General features: G+C 46.4%; 1 protein-coding gene across 1 annotated transcript; it reads right to left on the reverse strand.

Moving 5' to 3' along the window:
- Positions 1-357: 357 nt before the first annotated feature.
- Plcd4 (phospholipase C delta 4) lies at positions 358-27,544 on the reverse strand. Its single transcript, XM_051154098.1, has 18 exons — positions 27,293-27,544; positions 22,659-22,714; positions 22,360-22,518; positions 21,074-21,302; positions 19,357-19,492; positions 17,328-17,559; positions 13,037-13,238; positions 12,130-12,274; positions 10,977-11,129; positions 7,891-8,082; positions 5,575-5,679; positions 5,298-5,454; positions 4,507-4,623; positions 3,107-3,279; positions 2,178-2,313; positions 1,350-1,496; positions 1,135-1,272; positions 358-749 (listed from the first exon to the last, which is right to left on the reverse strand). Exons 2-17 carry the CDS (start codon positions 22,678-22,680, stop codon positions 1,136-1,138), a joined length of 2,442 nt encoding a protein of 813 aa, XP_051010055.1. The 5' UTR covers positions 22,681-22,714; positions 27,293-27,544; the 3' UTR covers positions 358-749; position 1,135.
- Between the last annotated feature and the right edge of the window lie 302 nt (positions 27,545-27,846).

The raw sequence follows: 27,846 nt of genomic DNA on the forward strand, positions 1-27,846 counted from the left end.
ACGGGGTTTCTCTGTGTAGCCTTGGCCATCCTGGACTCACTTTGTAGACCAGGCTGGCCTCAAACTCACAGCGATCCACCTGCCTCTGCCTCCCGAGTACTGGGATTAAAGGCATGCGCCACCACGCCCAGCTGCTCTTTCTTCTCTTGCTCCCTGTTTCAAGTTCTTCTTTGTCAGAAGAGGGCCCTCCCCTCCCTCTCCCCCTCCCCCCATTCAGCTTCCTTGCAGAAGCAGCTTTAGTCATCAGTTGGAAGACTGGCTCCACAGCTGCATCAAGGAGTACTAACTAGCATTGAGCAGTGTAAAGGCCTAACCAGGGAAGACTATGCACCCTTACCAGCCTCTCTTCTGTGCCTTCCCTATGCAACACAAGGAGGAGAGAGTCCTTGGAAACCTCATTTCTCCCTTCTTGCCCAACAGTGACAGCCCATACACCCTCCTGACTCCCAAATGCTCTTCTTCTGCCCCATGTTAACCCTTCTTACCCAACAGTGACAGACCATACAGGAGCCAAATTGGACAGAGAAGCTCTATTTAGACCAGCTAAGGAGCAGCAGTCCAGTGGGGGTTCAGGGCTGTGCATTGTTCTCTAGAGAGTCATAGTTCTGGGGTCAGGCATTCTTCCCCAGCCTTTGACTGGGGACTTTGATCCTTGATTGATCCTTTCGTTGCCTCTGGATTTGAGGGGAGTTGTAGGTTGGAAAGGATAATGCATCTGTAGATTTTTCTGCTTCAAGGCCCACCCTGTGCTTCTAGTCAGAGACGGTGGGGAAGATTAACAAGATGTGAGAATGAGACTAAGCCTAGGGCAAGAATATAAGGAGTGAGCTCTAGCATAAAGTGCACAAAAAGGAAAGGGCAGAAAAGACCAGATGAAAGATCAGGTCCTAGATTTGCTTAAGAAGGGTAAGGTATGCTGGTCATAGTAGCTCGTGCCTCTAATCCCAGCACTCTAGTGGCAGAGGCAGATGAATCTCAGTGAGTTTGAGGCTAGCCTGATCTACATAGTGAGTTCCAAGACAGCCAGAGCTACATAGTAAGACCATGTGTTAGGGGACGGGACGGGGCGGGGCAATTTTGTTCCTTGACATCTAAGGCCAGCATATCTCTCTGCCATTGCTGTGGAATACGTACCTCAGGGCTCCTCCTCCTCTTCCTCCTCCCCCTCCTCTTCTTCCTCCTCCAGGTCTTCGTGCATGCAGAGGTACACAAAGATGGAAGCTGGGTGAAGGCTAGTGCCATCTTTGGAGAGCAAGGATACGTGTCGGTAACCTGGAATCAGCATCAGGACTGGATTAGGAAGGGAACCAGAGTTGAGACGCTGGCCAGGTGTCCAAGGACTGTCTCACCTTCTTTCACACAGGTCCAAGGCAGGGTGTATTGGCCAATAAACTTATTGGATTTCCAGCTATAATCCTTTACCACAAAACGCAGCATAACAAGTTCAGGCACCTGGACCCGGAAACAGAATGTCTGCCCCCAGTGTGGATTAAAACCTGAAGTGGAGATAGGAATAAAGGAACAGACTGTCTTCATTAGGCCCATGCTAAGTTGCTCTCCCTGCATTCTCATTTATCTTGTTGCCAGTCAGCATTTTACAAGTGAGGTCACAGGTACAACGTGCAGCAGGAGGGGCTAGAGAAATGGCCCAGTAGTTAAAAGCACTTGCACCTTTTCCAGAGGACCTGAGTTTGGTTCCCAGAACCCACATCTGATGAATCACAGCTGCCTATAACCCAGTCCAGGGAGTCTGATGGCATCTGTGGACACACACACATAAAAATAAATCTTTAAAAATAAAAAGCGGGGCTGGAGAGATGGCTCAGAGGTTAAGAGCACTCACTGCACTTCCAGAGGTCCTGAGTTCAGTTCCCAGCAACCACATGGTGGCTCACAGCCATCTATAATGTGATCCGGTCCCTTCTTCTGGCCTGCAGGTGTTCATGCAACTAGAGCATTGGATACATAATAATAAATAAATCTTTTAAAAAATAAAAATAAAAAGCATAAGGACTTTTCCCAGTGCACAAGCTGGTAAGGGAGGGCCAGGATTCCCTGGACTATGTCACTTTGTCCATCACAGGGGTGCACAGTCACATGGACCACACCAAATGGAGGGCAAGCTAGTAGGGAAATCAGCAGTCTGTTCCCACACTTCCCCATGCCCAGTCTCTCACCATTGTTCTCCACATAGTCGGTCTCCTGCTGTGTTGTGTCTTCAGGAACACCAAAGAGCTCTACTTTGACCAGTGGATCCACAATGGTCGTCTCTTTCGTGTTGTCCACTTTGGGGAGTCTTTGACCACTGATTACCTGCAAACAGGGCACTGGAACTTCCTGAGTCCCTGCTCAGCCCAGCCCTCCCAACCTTGAGAAGACAGGACTTGCACTATAGCTTCATAGTTTACAAAACTAATCCTCCATAGATGGTGAATTCTAGTTTCCAACCTAAAATTGCAAATGAACCAAAAGGCTTGAAAGTAGGCACACCAATGACAACAGCCTTCTCTATAGTTCTTACTGTGCACCAGGATTGTAAGCCCTTTGGTTGGTTGGTTGGTTGGTTGGTTTTTGGAGACAAGGTTTCTCTGTGTAACAGCCTTGGCTGTCTTGGAACTTGCTCTGTAGTCCAGGTTGACCTTGAACTCACAGAGATCTCTGCCTGCCTCTGCCTCCCAAGTGCTGGGGTTAAAGGCATGCGCCACCACTGCCCGGCCAATTCTAAGCCCTTTTGAACTGATACCTCATAACCCTTTGAGGTGAATTACCCCTATCTTGCAGGTGAGTTTACCGAGGTTACAAGTTAAGGAATTTGCCCAGTTGTTGCTCAACTTAGAAAGTGATTTGAAACCAGGCAGTTGGCTTCAAAGTCTGCAATTGGGTCAGGCTACCTCCCTCTTATGAAAAATTTTATTTTTATTTTATATAGTTGAGTCCGTTTCATTGTGTAGCTCTAGCGTGGGATTAAAGGTGTGTGCTACCACTCTTGGCAGAAACGTTTCAACGAATTACACTCCTGTCAAGTTGAGCCACTACCACCACCCCAGTCATACGCATACGCACTATCCGAGCTATTCCAGGTTCTTCCCAACAGTGTCTGTCATACCTGGACTAAGAGGACCTGGGACTTAAAATGACTGATGGGCCTCTCAGGATTGAAGGAACTCTGGATGTCTCGCAGGAATTTTGGCTTCAGCACATAGCCAGAGCCACCATTCTGTCGGAAGAACCCATCATAGATATCCATGGCACTCCCAGCAGTCTGCATATTCATAGCCACTGACAAGCCCAAGAAAAAAGGAGAAAAGGTCACCTTGGGGGATGGCTGTGATGGTACATACTTGCAAACAGAGCACTCAGGAGGCAAGGGCAAGAGGTCTCCCACAAAGTCAGCGCCATCCTACTCTACACAGCAAGTTCTAGGCCAGCCAGGGCTATATGCCCTGTTTCTCCTCCTCTCTCCCCTTCTCCCCTCTTTCCCGTATCTCCCCCCTTTTTTCTCTCTCTCTTACTTACATACACAATATTTTTTTCCTCATACACATAAACACACCTAGGCGTGTGGGTATTACATGAATGGACACACATCCTTGTAGTGAGAATTCTGGAGTTTTGGTTTCTTTGAAAAACACAAAAATAGTATAAGAAAGTGTTTTTGTTTAAATGCCAGGGTGTGGGGTTATGGGGGTGCTTTGAATTGACCATAGCAGCTGACTGATTTACTTGCTTCATGCTCTAGCAGAGGCATAATTTTGATAACTGCAGATAGTTTTTGTGATTGTGTGACATGAGGATTTTTGGGAACACCAATAAGTGGGGTGTGGGTGGTTGTTGGTCATTTAGGGAGGTTGGTTGTGGTTTGTTAGTAGTCATGGTCAAAGAAGAAACAAAAGGAAAGAAATTGGGTTCAGGGATCTCTTCCCTTCTCTCTTCTTTTTCTCCTATCTAGTAATGGGATGTAAAGCCCAGTGGATGTGGGGGAAAATAGAAGCCACAAAGTAACGAAGACCAGCAACACTTCCTCTTTGGCCTTTTAACCCCTCTTTTGGGGGAATTAGAAGGTTGTAGGTATAAGGATGCCTGCGGGAGCTGGGTAACACACTTGGAAGACTGAGCGAGGAAGGAGGGCAAAGTTTGAAACCAGCTTAGGCTGCAGAACAGAACATGGTCCTCAAATCAGTGCCTGCTGGAAACAGTCCAATAGACAGCACCACTTTTCTCACCTTTTCTTACTCCTTTAAAACATACCAAGCCCAGGCTGGGCGGGGTGGTGCACGCCTTTAATCCTAGCACTGGGGAGGCAGAGGCAGGTGGATCGCTGTGAGTTCGAGGCCAGCCTGGTCTACAAAGGGAGTCCAGGACAGCCAAGGCTACACAGAGAAACCCTGTCTCAAAAAACAAAACAAAACAAAACAAAACAAAACAAACCAGGCTCTATTTCCTCTAGGGAAGGTACCTCCCATCAGCTGATCCTCCACTCCCTTCCCATCCCTGCTGCCTCCTCACCCATCTGGCAGCCTGCATTCCAGAGTCCCTGGGGCTTAAAGTTGGATGAATCCGTCCTCATAGCACTGGGATACACACGGCACAGCTGCCTGGCATTGTGCTGTACAAACTCGTTGCCTGTAAAAAGGTGTAGGGAAGGAGATGGAAGTTCTGTGTCTGAGGTAGGCCCTCCCACTTCCTTGGTCCCAAGGACCCTTTCTACTTACTTCACTCTTTTTGAAATCTGAGGCTGGCTCCAGAAAGGTAACCACTACCACCCCAATTGTCTTCTCCCTAGAGCTTATGCCCACTATTCAAAGATCTTTTCCTCTGCGGATTGGGAGTAACTTAGTCAAGTGCTTGCCTCACAGGCCCTGGGTTGGCACCACAGCACTGCACAAACTGGCATGGTGGTAGGCAGGGTAATCCCAGAACTTGGGAGACAAAGAATAGGATCAGAAGTTCAAGGTGATCCTCAACCACAGAGCAAGTTTGAGGTTAGACAGGATTAGATGAGACTATCTTAGGCAGGCATGGTGGTGCATGCCTTTAATCCCAGCACTTGGGAGGCAGAGGCAGGTAGATCGCTGTGAGTTTGAGGCCAGCCTGGTTGGCAAAATGAGTCCAGGAAAGCCAGGGCTACCCGGAGAAACCCTGTCTCAAAAGACCCCCAGAGAGAGGCGGGGACTATCTTAAGCCTGCCCTAAGAAGTTTCTTAACTCCATCTCTCTATTGCTTTCTTGTTCTGTTTCTTGGGATTTAACCTACCTGCCTGCCAGACCTGAAGCTGCCCATCCCACTTCTCTCCTGACCTGCCTCCTTGATGAGGTTCTTGGCCTTGGTCTCAGAGAAGGATGAAATATCATAGATGTGGTAGTTTTCTTTGGAATGAGTGAAACTGAAGAAGGGAACAGCCCTCAAGTAGACAACCAGGGCAGAAAGGTCTGGGCACAAGATGGTCCTGGAGTTCTGGGGAAAAAAACATGGACAGGAAGATGGTATTTATTGAATTTGGCATGGTCTGGAGAGAAGCTGGTAGCCATCCAACCTAAGCCTCTGCCCAATGCCTCCCACTGTATATTCTCTCACCTGCCTCACTTGGTTGGACAAGACAATAGGCCCAGGAATGGAACTAGGATCCTGAGCCAGTACGTGACCACAAATAAGCAGACAAGACGTCGGACACGGCACAACCTGGGGGTGAGGATGGGAATAAAGGCAGTCTACATATACTGCTCGGATCAGTTTCAGTCTCAGTTTCAAAGGTCGTTCCTACCCTACATGTGTGGTAAGCAGTCTTTATTATTTTTAAACAGAGAAGCATCAGTCTCCCTACCTCTCTGGAAAACAAATGAACAATAGTCATCTTTGGCCAAAATGTATACGTGGTCCTTGCATGGTGGTGCAGGCCTTTAATCCAAGCACTCGGGAGACAGAGGCACGTGGGTCTCTGAGTTTAAGCCTAGCTTTGGTCTAGATAAGGAGTTTCAGGTCACCCAAGGATACACAACGAGGCTCTTTAAAAAAAAAAAAAATGAGGGCCTGGAGAGATGGCTCAGAGGTTAAGAGCACTCATTGCTCTTCTAGAGGTCCTGAGTTCAATTCTCAGCAATCACATGGTGGCTGACAACAATCTATAATATGATCTGATGCCCTCTTCTGGCCTGCAGGTGTACATGCAGGCAGAATACTGGTCTACATAATAAATAAATAACCTTTAAAAACAAAACCAAACCTGAATCCAGTCTGATATGTCAATGGATGCAAGCAGCCACACAACCCACACCCATAAGAATGTGAGGATTCCAGAGCATGATCTTTGGATTTATCTCCTTAATTCCCATTGTCATCCCTAAACAGGACAGGTCTAAACACTATAGCCTCAGAACAAGGTAGTCATAAGTCAGCTGAGTAAGCCATGTAAGTGGACAAGAGAGAGAAATATAGATGTCACATTCCACCAATGGAGTCCTTTCTCACTTGGCTTCCCCTATTCCAATATTTCTGGCTCCTCCTCAAAATGTATCCTTTGCAAAACACTTTCTCCAACTAATCCAATTATAGCTGAGACTTGAGGTCACAGCAATCAGTGGTCCAGCAATTTCTATTCAGGCAATAAAATAGCTATACTCACTCAAAGGAAGGGAGGAAGGGAAGAGGAGAAGAAGAAAAGAAGAAGAAGAAGAAGAAGAAGAAGAAGAAGAAGAAGAAGAAGAAGAAGAAGAAGAAGAAAGAGAGAGAGAGAGAGAGAGAGAGAGAGAGCGTAACCAGTGGCCTTCAGATTTGCCTTTGAGGAGTTTGTGTTTGTTTGTTTTTTGTTTTTCGAGACAGGGTTTCTGTGTGTAGCCTTGGCTGTCCTGGACTCGTTTTGTAGACCAGGCTGGCCTCGAACTCACAGCGATCCTCCTGCCTCTGCCTCCCAAGTGCTGGGATTAAAGACCTGCACCGCCACACCCTGTTAAATTTGAAGTATTCAAAAATACCTTAAGGGTGCTGAGCATGGTGGCACATGCCTTTAGTCCCAGCACTCGGGAAGCAGAGGCAGGAGGATTGCTGTGAGTTCGAGGCCAGCGTGGTCTACAAAGGGAGTCCAGGACAGTCAAAGCTACACAGAGAAACCCTGTCTCGAAAAAACAAAACAAAACAAAACAAAAAAATCAAAATGGATAAATGTAGAACAATTGAGCCTGGCCTGGTGACCCATGCCTGTTATTCTAGCACTTGGGGAGGCAGAAGCAGGTGGATCCCTGTGAATTCAAGGCCAGCCTGGTCACAAAGTTGAGTACAGTACAGCCGAGGCTACACAGAAAATTTCTATCTTAAAAAAAGGGCTGGGGATAGTGGCATATGCCTTTAAGCCTAGCACTCAGGAGGCAGAGGCAGGTGTATCTCTGTGAGTTTGAGGCCAACCTGGTCTACAGAGTGAGGCCAGGACACACAAGGATATACGGAGAATCCCTGTCTCAAAAATGTGTCTACAGATGTGTAGATGGCAATGGATAATATATAGTGATGCTATCAACGGTATAATAATGATGCTGGAGATGCACTCTTAGGCCTCTTCTACTGAAAGGAAAGACCATTTTTCTCCTTGGCTCTCCACCCTGGCTGGCTCTAGTATCTTCAGAAACTGGCCCTCAGCTTGTGATGCATGCTGACCAAATGCCATTACGAAAACAAACAAAGGGTTTGGAGAGGTGGCTCAGAGGTTAAGAGTGCTGTTTGTTCTTCCAAAGGTCCTGAGTTCAATTCCAGACAACCACATGATGGCTCACAACCATCTACAATGAGATCTGGAGATCTGGTGCCCTCTTCCGGCTTGTAGGCACACATGGGGGCAGAATACTGTATAAATAATAAATAAATAAAAGCTTAAAAAAAAAAAAAAAACTAGTCCTGACTCACCTTCTTTTTGCTCTTATTCTCAGAGACCTGCTCCCGGGACTCAGGCTGAGGCTGGGTGTCCAAATAAGGGAAGGAGTCTATGTCCAAATCTGACTCCTGATCTCTCTCCAGCACTTCTTCTTCCTCCTCAACCTCAATATCATCAAGTGCTGTTAATTTCTTTCCTTTCACCAGGATCTTCCCCCGGAGCTCCTAGGGGACAAAAATATAAGACATGTCTACTTGTCTGCTCGAGTTCCTCCTGAAGACAATGGAGCCCACACTGTCCCAAAGAGAGAAGAAGAAAGCAGGTTGTCAGAAGTTCCCAGAAGGGGTTTGATTCCTTAATATATTTGGTAGAGAGTCACTTATTTTCAAACAAATTTATGTTTATATCTTTATGAAAAAAAGACAATAGGTCCTCACTCACATTTTACACACTGAAGACTCCCTTAAAGATTTACAGAGACAGGGGCTGAAGAGATGGCTCAGCAGTTAAGAGGACTGGCTGCTCTTCCAGAGTACCCAGGTTCAATTACCAGAATCCACATGGCAGCTCACTCACACTGTCTATAACTCCTGTTCCAGGGGATCCAACCCCTCACACATGCAGGCAAAACACCAAAGTGCATAAAATAAAAATAAATTAAAAAAATATTTACAGCCAGGCATGGTGGCACATGCCTTTAATCCCAGCACTCAGGGAGGCAGATCTCTGTGAGTTTGAGGCCAGCCTGGTCTACAAAGCAAATCCAGGACAACCAAGGCTACACAGAGGAACCCTGTCTTGAAAAACCAAAAACAAGGCCTGGAGAGATGGTTCAGAGATTAAGAACACTGCCTGCTCTTCCAAAAGTCCTGAGTTCAATTCCCAGTGGCTCACAACCATCTATAATGTGATCTGGTGTCCTCTTCAGGCCTGCAGGTGTACATAGAGTATTCATATACATGCAAGCAGAACACTGTATACATAATAAATAAATAAATCTTAAAAAAAAAAAAGAAAGAAAGAAAAAAGAAAAACCAACCAAACAAAAAAGATTTGCAGATATGAAGCTCGTGGGAGTATGAGGGATAATGATTTTGAATAGTCTTTTTTTTTTTTTTTTTTTTTTTTTTTTTTTAATAACAGAAGAGCCTTTAGAAAGGATATGAGCTAGGTCGGGCATGGTGGCGCACACCTTTAATCCCAGCGCTCGGGAGGCAGAGGCAGGTGGATCACTGTGAGTTCGAGGCCAGCCTGGTCTACAAAGTGAGTCCAGGACAGCCAAGATAACACAGAGAAACTCTGTCTCGAGAAAAAAAAAGAAAAGAAAAAAAAAATTGGGAGTTGGTCGCTCAAGCCTGTAGTTCCAGCACTCTGAAGGCCTAGGCAGGCAGAACTAGATACTAAAAAGTGTCAAGCATGCTAGTGCATGCTGTAATCCCATCACTTAAAAAACTCAAAACGACAACAAAAACAGAAGCCCTTTTCATCAGTGTTTGCCATGATGAGTCACCTCACTATGGAATTGCTTGCAGTTGGAATTGTTGGTTGGAGCGTTATTTGGGTTTTTGTTTGTTTGTTTGTTTTTCTTGTTAAGATTTTTATTTATTTATTGTATTTATTTATTGCACATATACCCGTATGCCAGAAGAGAGCATTAGATTACATTATAATGGTTGTGAGCCACCATGTGGTTTCCAGGAATTGAACTCAGGACCTCTGGAAGAGCAGACAGTGCTCTTAACCTCTGAGGCATCTCTCCAGCCCCTGGTATTTTTTTCTAGAGAGCAGCTCAACAATAATAATTATAATTGTGAAAATGCAATCTTTCTTTGTGTGTGTGTGTGTGTGTGTGTGTGTATGTGTGTGTGTGTGTGTGTGTGTGTGTGTGTTTTGAGAAAGGGTCTCATGTAGCATAGGTTGGCTTCCAGCTCACAATGTACTAGACATTGCCCGTGGACTCCTGACCGTCCTGTTCCCTTACAGATATGGGGGCTGGAGAGATGGCTCAGCAGTTAAGAACACTGGCTGCTCTTCCAAAGGACTTGGGTTTAATTCCCAGCACCCACATGGCAGCTCACAAATGTCTGTAACTCCAGTTCCTGGGATCCAACAACCTCACAAAGACAGAACACTGATGTAAATAAAAATAAATTGTTTTTTTTTTTTTAATGGCAAAATCTACTCACAGTGCTGGAAATGTGGCTCAGTTGGCAGTATGCTTCCCTTGCATGTACAGAGTCCTTGGTTTGAGCCCCAGCATGTCATAAGTGTGTGGGGGCAGTGTGACACCTGCCTGTAACACTAGTACTTGAAAGGTGAAGGCAGGATAACCATAGGAGAAAATCTCTCTTTTTCTGTACTGCTTATAAAGCTCGTATGAATTACAAACTATCAAGAATAATAAGGGCTGGGTGTGACGCACGCCTTTAATCCCAGCACTCAGGAGGCAAAGGCAGGCAGATCTCTGTAAATTCAAAGGCCAGCCTGGTCTACAAAGTGAGGCCAGGGGGACTGGAGAGATGGCTCAGTGGTTAAGAGCACTGGCTCCTCTTCCAGAGCTCCTGACTTCAATCCCCAGCAACCACATGGTGGCTCACAACCATCTATAATGCAATCTGATGCCCTCTTCAGGCATGCAGGTGTGCATAGAGTATTCATATACATAAAATAAATAAATAAATAAATAAATAAATATATTAAAAACAAAAAACAAAAAACAAAGTGAGTCCAGGACAGCCAGGGCTCTGTTACACAGCCTGCTTGAAAAACAAACAAACAAACAAACAATGAGGGCTAGGGATGTAGCATGTAAAAAGCCCTGACTTGATCCCCAGCACCACAGAAACTAAGCATGGTAGTGCATGCCTATAATCCCAATACTTGGGAGGGGAAGAAAGGAAGGTCAGGAGTTCAAAGCCATCCTTGGCTACATGAAATCTTATCTCCAAAAACAAACAGCAAATAAAAACAAAACAAAACAAAAAACTCAAAAACCCCTCAACTATAGGTATATTAAAAAGCAAGATGGCCCATCTGAAGATAAAAGGAAATAGAGGGATCCATGGTGAGGGATTGTGAAAGCCACAGCCGGGGCGTGGCTGGGCCACAGAGTCCCTACCTCTGGTGATGGCAGCCTATCTTCCTGCAGTCCATCCAAGGTGGTGCTCAGCAGCTGCTCGCCCAGGATCTCAGTCAGGTGCTGTGCCAAGGTGTGCTGCTGCTCCCAGGTGCAGTGGTTCTCCAGAGACAGGATGAGTGGGTAGTCCGATGACTGGCCAAGGGAAGGCGATGAAGGAGATGAGCCATTCAGAGGCGCAGTCGTACAACCTCCTACTCCAGCCCCTGGATGTCCTAGGCCCCGTTTGTGAACTCTAATGAGTATACCGACAGCTAAACTCCCCAGTCCCAATATAGGGCTCTGTGAGAACTTGATAGATTTCGGGTCCGCTCCTCTGGACATATCCACATCTAAGAGTCACTCTTGAGACCCCCAAATCTTATACCTATACCAAATCTGATCTGAGTCCGTTTGAGGCCTTTTGAGTTTTCAGTCTCGGTGTGGATGTCAAGCTATCAGGAGCTCACATTATTCTCTCATCTCTAGATCCATATTGTCCCCGAGCCCAGCCCACCACTGTCTCATCCATTCTCCTGTATGTCAGTGACAGAAATTTTTAGAAGTAGTTACTAGCAACTAGTGACTCTTGCTAGTATGAATACCAATTACTAGTAACATATACCGCACTTAGTTATAGTAATCCTTTAATATTTGTCTGATGCTTTAAAGTTAAATATTCTTTTATCAGCTGGACGTAGTGGTGCATGTTTTTAATCCCAGCACTCCATAGGCAGAGGCAAGTGGACTTGGGGGTTCAAGGCCAGCCTGGTCTACAAAGCGAGTCCAGGACAGCCAAGGATACAAAGAGAAACCTTGTCTTGAAAAAAAAAAAGTATTTTATGAACCGGGAGATGGTGATGCACATCTTTAATCCTGGCACTCAGGAGGCAGAGGCAGGTGGATCTCTAAGAGTTTGAGGCCAGCTTGATCTACATAGTGCGTTCCAACAGCCAGGGCTACACAGTGAAATCCTATCTTGAAAAACCAAAACAAAGATATATTATATATAATAACACATATAAAATAAAAAGCAAAAAACCTTTCGTCTCTATCACATCACTTGCACTGACTGTTCCTCTGCCCTTCCACCCTCACCAGACCAAGTCAGTCACATTTCCCTCAGACCTTGTTCTTCCCAACCTAGGCCTACTACCTGGAAGGCGTATTGTGCTAGTGTTGCCACGACATCTTTGAACAGGATACGAGAGGTCAGGGTATATCCATGGTAAACAATGGGCTCCCCGTCCGGTCCGTCCCACACATCCACCTCCACACAGCGGCACCCTCGTTTCAAGGCCCTACAAGAAACCCCAAACCCCCAGAGGTAGGAGAGGTCAAGCAATACTTCTCACTAACACTGCCCGTTCAGACCACATCAAGTCCTATCTCCACGGAGGCATCTCAGTCCCCTGTGCACGGCAGCCACTCACACCCATCTCCACCTAGCCCAGTTAATAATCCTCTCTAGTAAGCCGTTACATGTATTACCTCACGATAGCTCCTCTCTTCTGGATGTATATCCCAATATGGCACCCAGGTCACTCAAACGCCTAGTAAATCCACCCACTACTGATGTTTGAAACAGGGTCTTTTACCAGGTAGCCTGGAATTCACAACCTTTGTCTATGCTTGGATTGTAGGCGTGTTTCCCGCCCCCCCCCAACCCCTCCAGTAGGATTAAACCCAGGGCCTCCTCATACACGTTTTACCACTGAGCTATAATCACTTGTATCCTTCAAGCTACCCAGCCAGTCAGTTGCTAGTGCTACAGTGCTGTCCTGACTATTCAGTGATTAATTACAGCTACTGGCTCATAGGTTGACACAATGGGCGCTGTTACCGTCTATTTCCCAGAGAGACGTACAGAGGTTGGTTAGCCCCCAGCACACAAGGGAGCTAACCAAATACAGGGAGCCTGTATTTGTAAGTCTACATCTCACTGCCTTTCCTTAGGGATTCTAAGACCCTAAGCTCCCCATATCTCAATCCCTGCTGTCTACCCCTGAGTTTCCCACACGCAGTCCACCTCGTGAGTGGGAACCCCTCATGCTACCACGTACCGTATGTATCCTTCAACACTGCTCTGGCCGCAAAGCTGGTTTTGCAGTAGGTAGGTGTTGTGCGAGGAGTTAATGTAGTAGTGGCTCAGAGGCTGAGTCATATCCTGGTAGATGGGGAGGCAGGCTTGGTTGAAGATGTTCCCATCCTTGGAACAGAGGTAGCTGAGGAAGCCATCCTTGCTCAGCACACGTAGCAATCTGCCTAGAATGTGGAGTGGGTACCATGAGTGTGAGAAGCTCGGAGGGTCTGACACACACACAAGCCTACTAGCCAGCCCTCTCCCTTGGGGTCCAGCCCCTTAGATGCCTAATCCAAGTCTGCAGATCCCAAATTTGCCACTTGTTGTATCTGTCATTTAAAACACTCCTCCTCACAGCATGCTGAAGGGAATCATTACGACTATTTCAGGTTTTTGAGCTTCCGATATTTTCTAGTTATCTAGTTCTCTCTGTCTCTGTCTCTCTGTCTCTCTGTCTCTCTGTCTCTCCCCTCTCTCTCTCTCTCTCTCTCTCTCTCTCTCTCTCTCTCTCTCTCTCTCAGTTTTTCGAGACAGGGGTTCTTTGTGCAGTCCTGGCTGTCCTGGAACTCACTCTGTACATCAAACTGGCCTTCACCTCACAGAAATCAACCTGCCTCTGCCTCCCAAGTGTTGGGATTAAAGGCATACCCCATCCCATCCAGCATTCTTTCTTCTTTTTTTAAGACAGGATCTCATGCCTGTAATCCCAACACTCAAGGAGGCAAAGGAGGTGGATCTCTGTGAATTCAAGGCCAGCCTAGTCTACAAAGCAAGTCTACCAAGACAGCCAAAGCCATAACAGAGAAACCCTGTATCAGGAAAAAAAAAAAGACGATCTCACTATGTATCTCTAGCTGATCTGGAACTCTCTATGTAGACTAGGCTTGCCTCAAACACACAGAGATCCAGGTGTGGTGGAGCACACCTTTAATCTCAGCACTTGAGGAATAGAGGAAGGCAGATCTCTGAGTTCTAGGCCAGCCTAGTCTTCTAGTCTTCATAGTGAGTTCCAGGACAGCCAGAGCTAAATAGTGAGACCCTGTCTTGGAAATAAAACAAAACAAACCACACAGAGATCCTTTTGCCTCTCCTGTGTGCTGTGCCACAAGGCCTGGCATGTGCTCTCTTGAGCTCACTTGCATGCTCTCTCTCTCCCTTTCCATTTATTGTTTACTCTCTGCATGTGTATAACATGTGCGATGGGATGCAGGTGCTATGGCAAATGTGTTAAGGTCAGAGCCCAATTGGCAAGAATCCGTTCTCTTCTTCCACTGTGGGTCCAAAGGCTGACACTCAGGTCATCAGCCATGGCAACAAGCACCTGGCCCACTGAGCCACTTTGCCAGGACCCACCTCAACTCTTTTTTTTTTTTTAAGATTTATTTTATTTATTGCATGTGAGCGCTTTATCTGCAGAAGAGGGCATCAGATCTCATTATAGATAGTTGTGAGCCAGTATGTGGTTGCTGGGAATTGAACTCAGGACCTCTGGAAGAACAGGCGGCACTCTTAACCTCTGGACCATCTCTCCAGCAAGCCCCCCTGAACTCTTCTGAGAAATTTCCTTTTATAAATAAACTGTCTCTATTTCTATCACTAAGAAAAGTCATATTTGGAGGATGTGACAGAGCACACCTGCAGTCCCATCACTCGGGAGGCAGAGCCATAGGATCTTGACTTTGGGTTCACATCAAGAAGTCCTGTCTTTTTTTTTTTTTTTTTTTTCCCCTTCGAGACAGGGTTTCTCTGTGTAACAGAGCCCTGACTGTCCTGGACTCTCTTTGTAGACCAGGCTGGCCTCAAACTCACATTCTACTCCAGGGTTACCTAATAGAACTGGAGACAACCATGAGAATGCTCTATCCTGCACTGGTGGACAGAGCAGCGTCTACATACATGTATCTATGAAGACTTGATTTTAGTCCATTTAAAGGTGCATAGTCATTGGGGCCCACAGTTGTCATAAAAGATAGCACAGAATCCAGTTCCAAGATATATACAGCTTCTGTAGATACTTATAAAAGTTATTAGTAACCTGACCAAGATGCCCATGCATTCTTCCTTGGGCTGTGCAGCTACGTAACCTATGACTGTGCTGTTTTGGAGGAATATTTGTCAACATCTCCTCAGGCTATACTCTTGCTTAGGGAATGGTCCTTTGACTCCTTCCATGGGCCTCACTGTTCTCAGTATGGACTTCACACAGTAACACCAGTGTCCAGCTGCTATAGGGCACACACTCCTTGCAGCTCACTAACACAGTGAGGTCAGTATTGCAGTACAGCTACCATGGCAAGCTAGATAGGCACATAGCTAGTTTAAGTGAAGGAGCTGGGATTTGAACCCAAGTAGTCCAATGCACTGCTGGACTATGAAGTGTCACACAGAAAGAGTGAAGAATGAGGGAGTTTCAACTGGAGGCCCCACTTCTGAACAGAATGAGTTGTATGTTAACACGTATATATCAGGGGCTGCTTCTGAGCCTGAACAGATGTAACTGATGTAATTGATCCCGCTCTGGGAATAGAGGGCTTGTTTTTGTTTGTTTGTTTGTTTGTTTGTTTGTTTTTCTTCTGACTTCTTCAGTTTTATTTCCTGGCTAGCATGGATGTGCACACTTATTTGGGAGTTTGTTTTGTTTGACACGGGGTTTTTCTATGTAGTCTGGCTGTCCTAGAACTCACTCTGTAGACCAGGCCTGCCTCAAACTCAGAGCTCCACCTGCCTCTGCCTCCCTGCCTGGGATTTAAGATGTGCACCACCACTGGCTGGCCTACTTTATCATTTCCTGTGTTTGTTTGTTTTTTAGGTTTTTTTTGAGACAGGGTCTCTCTGTGTAGCCTTGGCTGTCCTGGACTCTCTTTGTAGAGCAGGCTGGCCGCAAACTCACAGTGATCCACCTGTCTCTGCCTCCCGAGTGCTGGGACTAAAGACTGTGCTACCACACCCAGCAAGAACGAATGAAGAGATGTTAGTGCATTACAGGATACTCAGTGAATTCCCCATGGATTGATTGTTTTCCATTTTACAAAGTTGCAGTGAGGACTTAAGTGAAGAATGTGAAATAATTTTGTAAATAATTTAATTTGTAAATAACTTATTATTGATATAAACTTCTTATACTCTGAAGAAAATGGAAGGATGGAAGTGAGTCAGTCCATTGAAGGGCAAAGTAGAGGAAACTAGGAACTAATGATTTTTTAAAAGGCAGACTGGAGAGATGGCTCAGAGGTTAAGAGCACTGACTGCTCTTCCAGAGGTCCTGAGTTCAATTCCCAGAAACCACACGGTGGCTCAAATGTGATCTGATACCGTCTTTTGGCATGCAGGTGTACATGCAGGCAGAACACTCTATACATAATAAATAAATACACCTTTTAAAAAAAGATGTATTTATTTATATACAGTATTCTGCCTGCATATGCACATGCAGGCCAGAAGAGGGCACCAGATCTCATTATAGATGGTTGTGAACCGCCATGGGATTGCTGGGAATTGAACTAAGAACCTTTGGAAGAGCAGGAAGTGCTCTTAACTTCTGAGCCATCTCTCCAGCCCATAAATACATCTTAAGGAAAAAATTAAAAGGCCTATTTTAGGTCTGGAGAGATGGCTCAGAGGTTAAGAGCGCTGGCTGTACTTCCAGAGGTCCTGAGTACAATTCCCACCAATCACATGGTGGCTCACAACCATCTGTAATGGGACCTGGTGCCCCTTTCTGGTGTGCAGGCACACATGCAGGCCAAATGTTATATAAGTAATAAGTAAATAATGTTTTCACGGCATATTTTAGCTGTGCTTGCCAGATACTTGTCCTCATCACTGCCCCTGGCCTAGGCTGAGAAGATTCATGACTGGGGGGGCTTAAGGGCTTAAGACCAACTTTGAGAACTTCCAGGAAGCTAACATTTAAAGGAACGGCAACCTTGGAACACAGGGCAAAAGAATCATTGCAGAGCGAGGAGGTGTCAGGGAGGGATCAAGTGTTCTCTTCTTCCACTGAGGACAAAGTTGACATAGTGAAGGACTCCCCCGAAACAGAGGATGTGAAATGTGAGCATAAGGAACAAAAGGGCACCTCACACTCTTTCCTTATAAGAGATGAAGGTCTAGCTCTGTCTTAACTGACAGGGAAGGGCTGCCCTCCGGTAGGTGCTTCAGTGAGATGACTGGAAAGTAGGAGAGTAGGAGAAAGCTCCGTGCCGGGTCTTTTTTTTTAAGCCCCCTCCCCAACCCCTGTGTCTTGCATCTAAGACTTCATTACTCCTTACCATTCTCAGAAGGCTCATAGCGGTCAATGAACTCCAGAGCAAGGTCAGGGGCGTGGTCTTTTTCTTTCTGATTCTCTCTAAGGAAGTCCACAAATTCCAGCAAGGTCAGCTTCTGTCCATCAGACGAGAAGTGCTCAAATAGTTCCTCAACATCAGTGCGCTTAGTCAGTGCCTTATAGAATTGTACAAATTCTTCCCCTCCCAGAGAGTTGGTCTGGGAGACATCTGCTGCCTGCAAGAGAAGACTTAGCAGCGGATGGATGAACTCTGGGAAATGGCATGATCCTGTAGGGTGGTATGGCCAGCAAGCTTCACCCACATACACCACACACCACCACACCACGTGCCTGACTTTTTACACAGATGCTGGGGTGAAATGTGAGTCCTGTTCCTGTTGGTAAGCAGTTGATTACCAACAGGGGTATCTTCCCAAGCCTAGTAAAGGTCATCTTAGCATGTGTGTTGATAAAATTCTCACAGCGGGCTAGATGTGGTGGCACACTACTAGGAGAGACAGAGGCAAGTGGATCTCTGTGAGTTCGAGGCCAGCCTTGTCTACAAAAGGACGTCCAGGACAGCCAGGGCTGCACAGAGAAACCCTGTCTTGAAAAAACAAAAACAAAACAAAACATAAAACTCTCACAGAGCTCCTGATAGTTCACACGCTTACAAGTCACTCTAGAAAAGACAGTTTTAGCCCTATCATTTGTTGGAAGGAACTTTTAGTTTGCTTGGTTTTTTGTTTTGTTTGTTGTTTGTTTCAGACAGGGTTTCTCTCTGTTAGCCTTGGCTGTCCTGGACTTGCTTTGTAGACCAGGTTTGCCTTAAACTCACAGAGATCCACCTGCCTCTGCCTCCCAAGTGCTGGGATTAAAGGCGTGCACCACCATGCCTGGCTGCCTTGGCTGCTTTGGAACTTGCTCTGTAGTCCAGGGCAGCCTCAGACTCAGAGATCTGTCTGCCTCTGCCTTCTGAGTACTGGACTAATGGTGTGTGCCACCACCACCCAGCATTAGAGGGAAATTTTTGTTTGTTTGTTTGTTTGGTTGGTTGGTTGGTTTTTTTCAAGACAGAGTTTCTCTGTGTAGCCTTAGACTCACTTTGTAGACCAGGTTGGCCTCAAACTCACAGAGATCAACCTGTCTCTGCCTCTCCTAGTAGTGTGATTACACCACTACCGCCCTGTGCTAGAGGGAAATTTTGTTTGTTTGTTTGTTTTTTGAGACAGAGGTTCTCTGTGTAGTAGACCTGGCTGACCTATGTAGTAGACCAGGCTGGCCTCAAATTTACAGAGATCCACCTGTCTCTGCCTCCCAAGTGCTGGAATTAAAGGCATGTGCCACCATGCCCGGCTTAGAGGGACATTTTTTTTAACCAGAAAGATTATATCTTTCAATTGTCTCGAAGTGGTTAGAAGAGAGCTTGGGGCAATGGTGCCTTTAATCCCCACTTAGGATCATCCTCAGCTCCATAGTGGGGTTTGAGGACAGTTTGGGCTACAGTAGATCCTGGCTACAAACAAACAAACAAACCAACATTAGTCAGAATCTGCCACCTCCTTGTTAGTTCCATTGCAGATAGAAGTTTGTAGTGGGCCCCTGAGACACTGGTTTGAATAGGAAATGTCCACATAATAATGTAATAGTCTTTTGTTTGCTTTGTTTTGTTGAGACGGGGTCTCTCTATATAGCTCTGGTTGTCCTGGAACTCACTGTGTAGACCATGCCAGGCTCAAACTTACAGAGATCTTCTTGCCTCTGCCTCCCAAGTGCTGGGACTAAAGGCATGCGCCAACTCACCTAGCTCCAACACGGTAACATATTGTTATTTTTTATAGGTATTATGACTCATCTTCCCAACAAGACCGAGTGGGAGAATCATTCCCCACTGGTCCCACTGAGCTTATTATGACAACGAAGTACCCAGTAAGGAGTCAAGTAATGACTGCCGCTGAGTGGGGTCAGAGTCCTTCTAGCCAAGTGAAAACATGGTCTGGCTGGCTCCTGCAAATCCTCCCCAGCAAACACACCTGAAAAAGACTGAGGGCGTAGTCTTCGTCCATTTCCACATTCATCAGAAGCAGCAGCCGTTGAGTTTCTTCAAAACTTATGCGGCCATCCTGGTTAACGTCTCCACGTTGGAACCATTCCCTCACCCATCCAGCTCTGAGTCAAGGCAAAAGCACTGTGTGTGGAGAGTGTGAGTGTGTGCATTCATCCACTGCCCTCCTCCCCCACCTCTCCCCCCGTCTTTTTTGCTAGTCTCTCTTCCAAGCCAATCCAATTTTAAAATAATCTCTCCTAAATATGAATTTTTTCTTTTTCTTTTTCTTTCTTTCTTTCTTTTAGACATGCTTTCTCTGTGTTAGCCTTGGCTGTCCCGGACTCGCTTTGTAGACCAAGCTGGCCTCGAACTCACAGAGATCTGCCTGCCTCTGCCTCCTGAGTGCTAGGATTAAAGGCGTGTGCCACCAAGCCCAGCTATCTTGTCATTGCATGGCTCAGGGTCCTGCAGGGACTTACTTCCCTGTTGTGTGCAAAAAGAAACATAAATTCTAACTAGAAGTTAAGATCCACTCACCTTGTGATCTAGCCTAGTCCAGCCTTCTCACTGTATTGCTCTGTCTTTCTACTTTTGCCAGACTCAGTATCTCCTTCCTCTGAACCCCCTAACCCCTGCTTCCCCAGTCCCCTTCCCCTCAACTTTATTCACGTGTCCTCTCAGCCAGGAGTGCCTTTCCCACCCGCCTCTTTCGGGCTTACATTGTGCTACTTTTCTTTCTTTGTTTGGCAGGATCCCATGTAGCCGAGGCTGGTCTTACAACCAAGGATAACTTTGACCTCCTGATCCTCTTTCTTCTGTCTCCTGAGTACTGGGATAACAGGCACATATTTCCAGGCCCAGTTTATGCAGTGCTGGGATCGAACCGAGGGCTTGATGCATGGCAGGCAAACATTGCACCAACAGAGCTACATCTCCAGTCCAAATTGTAAGGACCCCAGCTCTTATGCTATGTCTTTCCTTAGATTGAATCAAGTATGCCTCTAATTTAGTGCTTAAGTTAAATTATTTACGCAAATTGATTCTCTCTACTAACTAAAGTGATATATGTGGTCTCCTTAATCTTGATGTCCCTAGAACTAGGCATAATGGTGCATAATATGTATACGCATGAAGTAATGTGCAATCTAGAAGCCTCTTTTACATGTATTGGAGGGTCTGTAAGCTGCTGCTGCTGTGTGTGTGTATGTGTGTGTGTGTGTGTGTGTGTGTGTGTGTGTGTGTGTGTGTGTTGTCAGAGGACAACTCGTGGGAGTCAGCTCTCTTACAATGAGGGCTCCAGGGATTGTGTTCAGGTTATGACAAGCACCTTTACTGGCTGAAATATCTCACTGACGTCATCCAGGAATCTGAAAGTGAGTCTACACCACTGCCTGCGTCCTAGAAGCTACATCCCACCTGTGGTGGTGGTGGTGGTGAATGCTAGCTCCTGGGATGTCTGTTTCCTTCACAGGAACAGGACCTTGTCTGCTCTTCTTCCTCTCACTGGCCCTTCCTCCTATCCTGGGCCCTGAGTCTTAGTCTCTGATTGGCAGACATTCATTTGTTCATCAGCTCTACGCTGGCCCCCATCTCTCCCCACACCACCTGGATCTATTTCTGCACCCTTCCCATATTCCCTAGTTCTGCAGCATCTGACTCCTTCAGTGACCCCTGTCCACACCCTAACTCCGTCTGGTTGATACTGGTCCAGTTGCTCCTGGTGGTCCATGCTGGTGACCAGATCCACCAGCAGCTGAAGTCCTCGCATCCAAACCTGGGCCTCTTCGACACTGTTGGCCACTAGGTCCAGGTTGGGGCGGCGACCTTGAAAGACAATGGTGAAGCCTTGCTCCAGGGGGAACTCTTCCTCCAGATGGCGCAGCAACTCAGAATCATGGCCCTTACGGATCGTCTCCACATCCAAGATGGAAACTGCCAGAGAAGAAGTAGGTGGGAGCCCTGAGGAAAGGAGTCTGACACACAGCAGGGACTAAGGAACAGTAACCAGGACTCACTTCTCCAGGAAGACATAGAGAGGAGAAACCTGGGCCTCTGGAGGCTGGATCCCAAAGGGCACTCATAGAGGGTGACGGAGACCCATGGATTCAGGGGTTCACATGAGACAGCAAGGAGGTTCCGCTAGACCTGGCAAGACCTAACTCCCAGCCACCAGCTAGCAGTGTGAAGACCCAAACTTAACCCCTCAGTGTCCACATATCAAAGAATGGAAGGTCCCCCATCACGGCAGCTTGCAATGGTTACCACAGGAGAGCTAGTGGGGGTGACAAATAAGCTGTAAAATAGATACACCAAAAGAGTGTAATGTCTGTCTATGTTTCCAGCTTGAAGGTTTCCTCTTTCCAGGTGCCTAGAAGGGAGCCAGAGAAATTCTTCCAGTCTCTGCCTCAGCTGGGCTGGTGTGGTTCGCTCATGAGTATTGAGTGTGTCTCTAAAGCAGACTGTTTAGTTTGTGATCAAGTGTTTAAAGGTACCATAAAGGCCGTGGCCAACACAACGCACACTGTTGGGATGCATTTTTATGCTTTGAAATGTTGTAATGGTTTCAGATTTCATGTTAGATGCTTCACACATTAGCTTTCAAATCTCTAGCTTACAGGTAGGTGCAGGCTAACCCCCATTTTGTAGATGGGAAAGTTTAGTTCAATTAAGTAATTTGTCCAAAACAACTCACCCAGAGAGTGGTAGAACCAGGGGTTTAATCCAGAAAGGGTGATGTCAGATCACAGTCAACCATAATATATAATCTGTTGTTTATGGAGACTTATCATGTGACAGGGCTCTGTGCAATAACTTATTTAATCCCCATGACAATCTTACAAAGGCAAGGGCTGCTTGCCATCTTGTAGAGGCACACACAAGTGTGCCTGCACTATTACAGGATCCTGGTCCCTTCCCTGACCTCAAAGTTCTGAATTCCTAAGAAACCTGTCCACCCACAGTCCCACCCACGGCTACCAAGGGCACTCACAAGTGGGCTTGGCTATGTCTTCAGCTTGCCGTGCGTGCCAGACCGTCATGCCATCATTCTGAAGTCTGTAGTATCTTAGCTTCTTCCAGGTTTTGGTCCTCACCTTGCGCATCATCGTGCCTTCTTGCATCAGCAGCAGGTCCTCATCATTGGTCAGCCCTGAACCAAGCCAAGAAAAACAGGTACTTATTTAGCTAGTGGGGAGGCTAGAGAGCCCAGAGGAGCTCTAGAACCAGGGTCTAATCCCTTCCGTTCCCTCGGCTTCCCTCCAAGACCTCTTGCCTTGCAGGGGTACTCACGGTCTTGAAGCTGAGATGCCATCACCAACTGCTCCACCAGCTGGTGCCAGAGTCACCTAAATAAAGGGACAGGGGGAGCAAAGGGCTTTGAGTGAGTCCTGAAGATCAAGAGAACAAGAGAAAGAAACCCAGGGTTTCCTTAGTGGCCTGTGTCAGGCATTCCATTTAGTCTAGCTATTTACACTTCTGGGTTTGCTGGGTTTCTTGCTAGGCTAAGAAGCCTGTCTCAGTCCATACACAAATTGGAATTTAAAATAAGATACTTAGATCTATCTTTGTTAACTAGTTCCCATGGCTATCTCCAGGGAGGGCTAAGGCAGGACATGGCCCTACACTCACTAACTAACATTGCTCTCTACCTTGCTCATTCACCATGTCTTCATTATTAGGATCTGCCAATCCTTATCAGAACCTAGTATCTGTCCACGCCCTAGCTGTGTCACTCCTCCAGGTAGGATCCTTCCAGTTTTTTTCTTCCTGGATCCTTGTCTATACTCTCATGCATATTGTGTCAAATTCCTAAAGAGCTGTGGTGGAATATTTTCTCTTTCCTTCCTTCCTTCCTTCCTTCCTTCCTTCCTTCCTTCCTTCCTTTCTAATTGCATTTTGGTGTATACAGTATTCTGCCTGCAAGTGTGCCTGCATACCAGAAGAGGACATCAGATCTCATTATGGATGGTTATCAGCCACCATGTGGCTGCTGAGAATTGAACTCAGGACCCCTGGAAGAGCACATAGTGCTCTTAACCTCTGAGCATCTCTCCAGGCCCCATTTTCTTTCTTTCTTTGAGACAGAGTCTCATGTAGCCAAGGCTAGCCTTGAACTCTTGATCATCCTGCTCCTGTCTTTTGAGTTCTGGGATCACATATGTGACCCATGATGCCCAGCATCATGTTCAACTCTTGGCCAGCTCCTGTTGAAATGGACAAATCTCATGAAGCATACAGCTTTGCTTTTGCATGAGTGGGAGACAGATGCTTAAACAGAAAACTGTTGCAACTGTTCATGTAAAGTTTATAATTTTGATAGTGTAAAAGCAAGCTTCAAAATTCTGTAAAGTAGCTACCTCTGGTGAAACATGCCTGTAATCTAACAGTTAGGAGTTCAAGGGTAGCCTCAGCCATTTAATGAGTTCTAGGACAGCCTGGGTTATATAAAACCCTGTCTCAAAGAAAAAGAAATAGAAACCTCCAAATCTGTAAAGCAACCATTCTATTGGAATTCCATTAAAAAAATCATGCAGTTTGGGGTCAGGGAGATGGCTCAGCAGTTGAGAGAACTGGCTGCTCTTCCAGAGGATTCAGGTTCAATTCCCTGTATTCATACAGTGGCTCATAACCATCTGTAACTCCAGTTCTGAAAAATCCAACATCTTCTTGCCTCAGTGGGTACCAAATGGTACACAGACATGCATTCAGGTAAAACACATACACACACACACACACACACACACACACACACACACACACATACACACACACAATTTTATCAAATAAATTTAATATGTATTGAATATATATACATGTATATCAATAAAATTTAAAGTGTCATTTAGTTTAACTCCTACATTTTTTTACAGATGAATAAGGAGTCTAAGACGTGATGTGACCTGTCTAAAGTCACATAGCATAATAGAACCCTAATTGTCTTTTTTTTTTTTTTGAGACAGGGTCTTTCCTTGTAGGCCTGGCTGTCCTGGAACTTGCTCTGTAGATCAGGCTGGCCTGGAACTCACGGAGTTCTGCCTGCCTCTGCCTCCAGGGTGCTGGGATTGTGCACCACCACACCTAGCAGTGACTCCCTCTAAGGAGACTTGAGAGTCCTTGAAAATGCAACTTCCCTGACTTAAAGACCTAGAGAAGGCTCTCGAAAGGGCTAGAGGAGTGGGGTTGTGAAGGGCAAGGAACAGGCTCTTGGGAGAGAGGCAGCTATGACGGTTTTAGGAGGAAAAGTTTTACTGGCCAAGGCTGAGGACCAGTATGTGTTCCTGGCTGAGACTAGAAGGGTCCTCTGCATGGAAGAAGGGATCCAAGTGTTCCTTCAGAAAGCATCTCCTAGCTGGGCAGTGGTGGCACATGCCTTTCATCCCAGCGCTCAGAGAGACAGAGGCAGGCAGATCTCTGTGAGTTCAAGGCCAGCCTGGTCTACAAAGTGAGTCCAGGACAGTCAAGGCTACACAGAGAAACCCTGTCTTGAGTTAAAAAAAAAAAAAAAAAAAAAAAAAAAAAGCATCTCCTTTTCTAGGCATGGATGCACTCTTTGGGATCTTCACACAGCTTAAAACTGCTACATGAAGACCGGAGGAGAAAGTCATGGGTCACTCTAAAATTCCTTGGGTGCTCTGACCATAGTGGTCTGAGGGTGACACGAGGATTCAGCTTCCAGCTTGTGGGCACAGGACTCTAGTGGGTCTTGGGTTTGGAAAAAGACAGATATACTTTCTCTATTCCTGTGTCCAGGATCCTCATATATCCTGGGTCATAAGAACCCTGAGAACAAGACCCAGGTGCCAGAGTCAGTTTCCCAAACCAGCCTTGGAAAACCACTTTGCCTCTCTTTCCCCCCACAGAACCTGTCCCCCATTCGAGAGCAATGGTTTTAACTTGTTGTCTATGTGGCGTGTGGTCAAGATAGTGGCAGCAGCAGCTCAGGAAGCCATGGTGAATGAGAACTAAGCTTCATGGAGAAGGAGACTGAAGCCCAGACAGATTGGCTGGCCTGCCAGAGTCCTTCAGTGACAGAACTGCGAGTCTATCTACAAGCAAGGCAGAGCTGACCGACTCTTCCTTTAGGAGGAGCCTTCTCTAGGAGGCAGGTTGAAGGAAGGCCAGGAAGCAGCGAGGGGCACTGATGCTGTCTCTCTCCTCCCATCATCTTCCGAGCCCCGTGTATCCCACCAAACAACTTTCTTTTCTTGCTATTTTCTTGTCTTTCCCATCCCATGCCTGACCTCTCACCCTTCCTTTCTTCCTAGCTCACTTTCTCTCACACAGTCCACTCTGCTCATTCAAGTCATACTTTTTTTTTTCTCCTCTTCTCAGCCTTTTCCTCATCCTTTTTCTTCATCACCTTTTCCTGCCATTGCCCTCCTTCGTCTCCACTAAATCCCTATAGCTCTGGGTCTCAACCCCTTTAAGGATTTTGAGTCTATAGTCCAGGAGAGAGGACACTTTGGTTTGGATACAGAGTAACATGCCTCTCCTTTTGGCCTCATTTTCCCTGTAACCTAGGAGACTGACTAAACAAAGTGCCCAAAGACTATGTTAGAACCTAAGTGTTCTAGGGCTTGGTGCTTCCGCTGGTGTCTGAAAGGAAGATGGTTTACAATGGATGCAGGTGCAGTGGGGTGAGAAGAAATAAAGGGTTTGGGAGAGGGAGGTATTAGCAAGGACACAGAGGATAAAAATCTAAAAGTAAGAGAGATAGGTTCCGCCGGGAACAATGGTAATCTTAACACTTGGGAGGTAGAAGCCGAAGGATCAGGTGTTCAAGGTCATCCTTGGCTATATAGGAAGTCTGGGGGCAGCCTGGGCTCAGAGAGGGGAGGGGAGATTAACACGTATCCATATATTTGGGATCTTTGAGGATAAAGATAATTCCCTCTGTAATAATAGACACAAGCATTCCTAGTACTAGTGAGCCAGTATTACAGAGCAATCAAAATTTGGTCCTCTACTTCCAAGTAGCTCTTTACCACCTCAGATGGAGTTAGGAAGTGTCAACACATGTGCCAGTGATGTTAAGATAGGAGTTAGGCTGTCTCAAATTTCTTTCTGAGGGGCAGAGAGGAAGAGAATATTTTGTTTATGTTATCTGGGTTATATAGGTATAGGTTAGAGCTAACCTGTTTCAGATGAAGTGGGTAGGATGGCTCTGGTCACAGGTCATAGCCCTTAGAATGTTAGAACTTGAAGGCTTGCTTACAACACGTAGAGTCCAGAGAATTGAGCCTCGATCAATTATCTCCAGAAGAGTGTCTTAGAATTTGCCAGATCAAAATTTCCAAGGATGAGGAGAGAATGTTTAGTGGGCACCCTAAGAAGCACTCCTGGTACAAAGGCAACTCTGGGAAGCCCTCAATTCTTCTGTTATAGACCAGGAAGTTGTCTGTGGCCTGATGTCCCACAGCACAGAATATGCTGGTGTACCAAGAACTTGCCATGGCTCTTTAAGCAAAAACAGAGCACAGAACTCAAACCCAGACTCTTTCCAAGGATGTCTTAAAATCATCTCCCTATTACGAGGAGTTCTGATGCATTGTGGGGCTTGGACACCCCTCATTTGGTAATCTTCAACAGTCTATTAATGCATCTTCCATGAGGAGTATGTACTCTAACTCTGCCTCTTGTCTTCCTGGGGTGGTTTCACCTCTGAGAAAAGGCTAGGGTCAGCACTCATGGCCCTGGACAGCTAAGAGGTTTCTCTCTAGAAGAGTGATTGACACAGCCAGGAAGAAAACTGTTTAAGAGTCAAAGAGGGAGACCCAGGATGGAAGGAGGGAGCCCTGTGGAGCCCCAGGGTAGGAAAACGAGCCTAGTTTAAGCTAACCAGGTTAGGTATGCATCTGTAGGGCTTTTAGGATTCAGGCAGGACTCAGCTTGGGCAGAGGTTGGGTAGAGCTCAGGGCCCTTACCGTGGGTAGGATAGTAATCCTGTGTCTGGAAAACGATGCCTCCCGAGCTCTGCAGTGCTCTCCGCTGAAAACAAGAAGACTCAGCCTGGCTCCCTTTCTCCTTTGCACTTGACTGCTTTCACCCTTCGACTGCAGCTTGCTGCTGTAACTGGAAGAGTTACAGCCAAGGAGGAGCAGGGTGAGGAGAGATGTGAGCGCTTTCCCTCAGGCCTGCCGATCCAACTCTTAAAGGCCCAGGACACTGGTCAACAGGAGGAGTTGTGGGGGTGGGGTGGCAGAAAGAGATTAATGGACCAGATTGAGGTTGACATGCAACACATCTCCAGGGAGAAGGAGCCTGGCTGCCTTTTATCTTGATGCCTCCCCACCCAGCCCCTTTCCTGACCCCAGTCCTGCAATTGCTCTCAAAGTGAAACCCAAGGCCTGCCTAGTGCAGTGCTTTGTGAATCACCGCTTTTCATTCTGTGTGTCTGTGTGGAATACCGCTGTTTTTGCCCTCGTTTCATCTGGCTGCTTTCCAGGGCGTCGCTTTCCACCAGTTTGCTCCTGTGTTT

Source organism: Acomys russatus, chromosome 12 (assembly GCF_903995435.1).
Source record: "Acomys russatus chromosome 12, mAcoRus1.1, whole genome shotgun sequence".
NCBI lineage: Eukaryota > Metazoa > Chordata > Mammalia > Rodentia > Muridae > Acomys > Acomys russatus.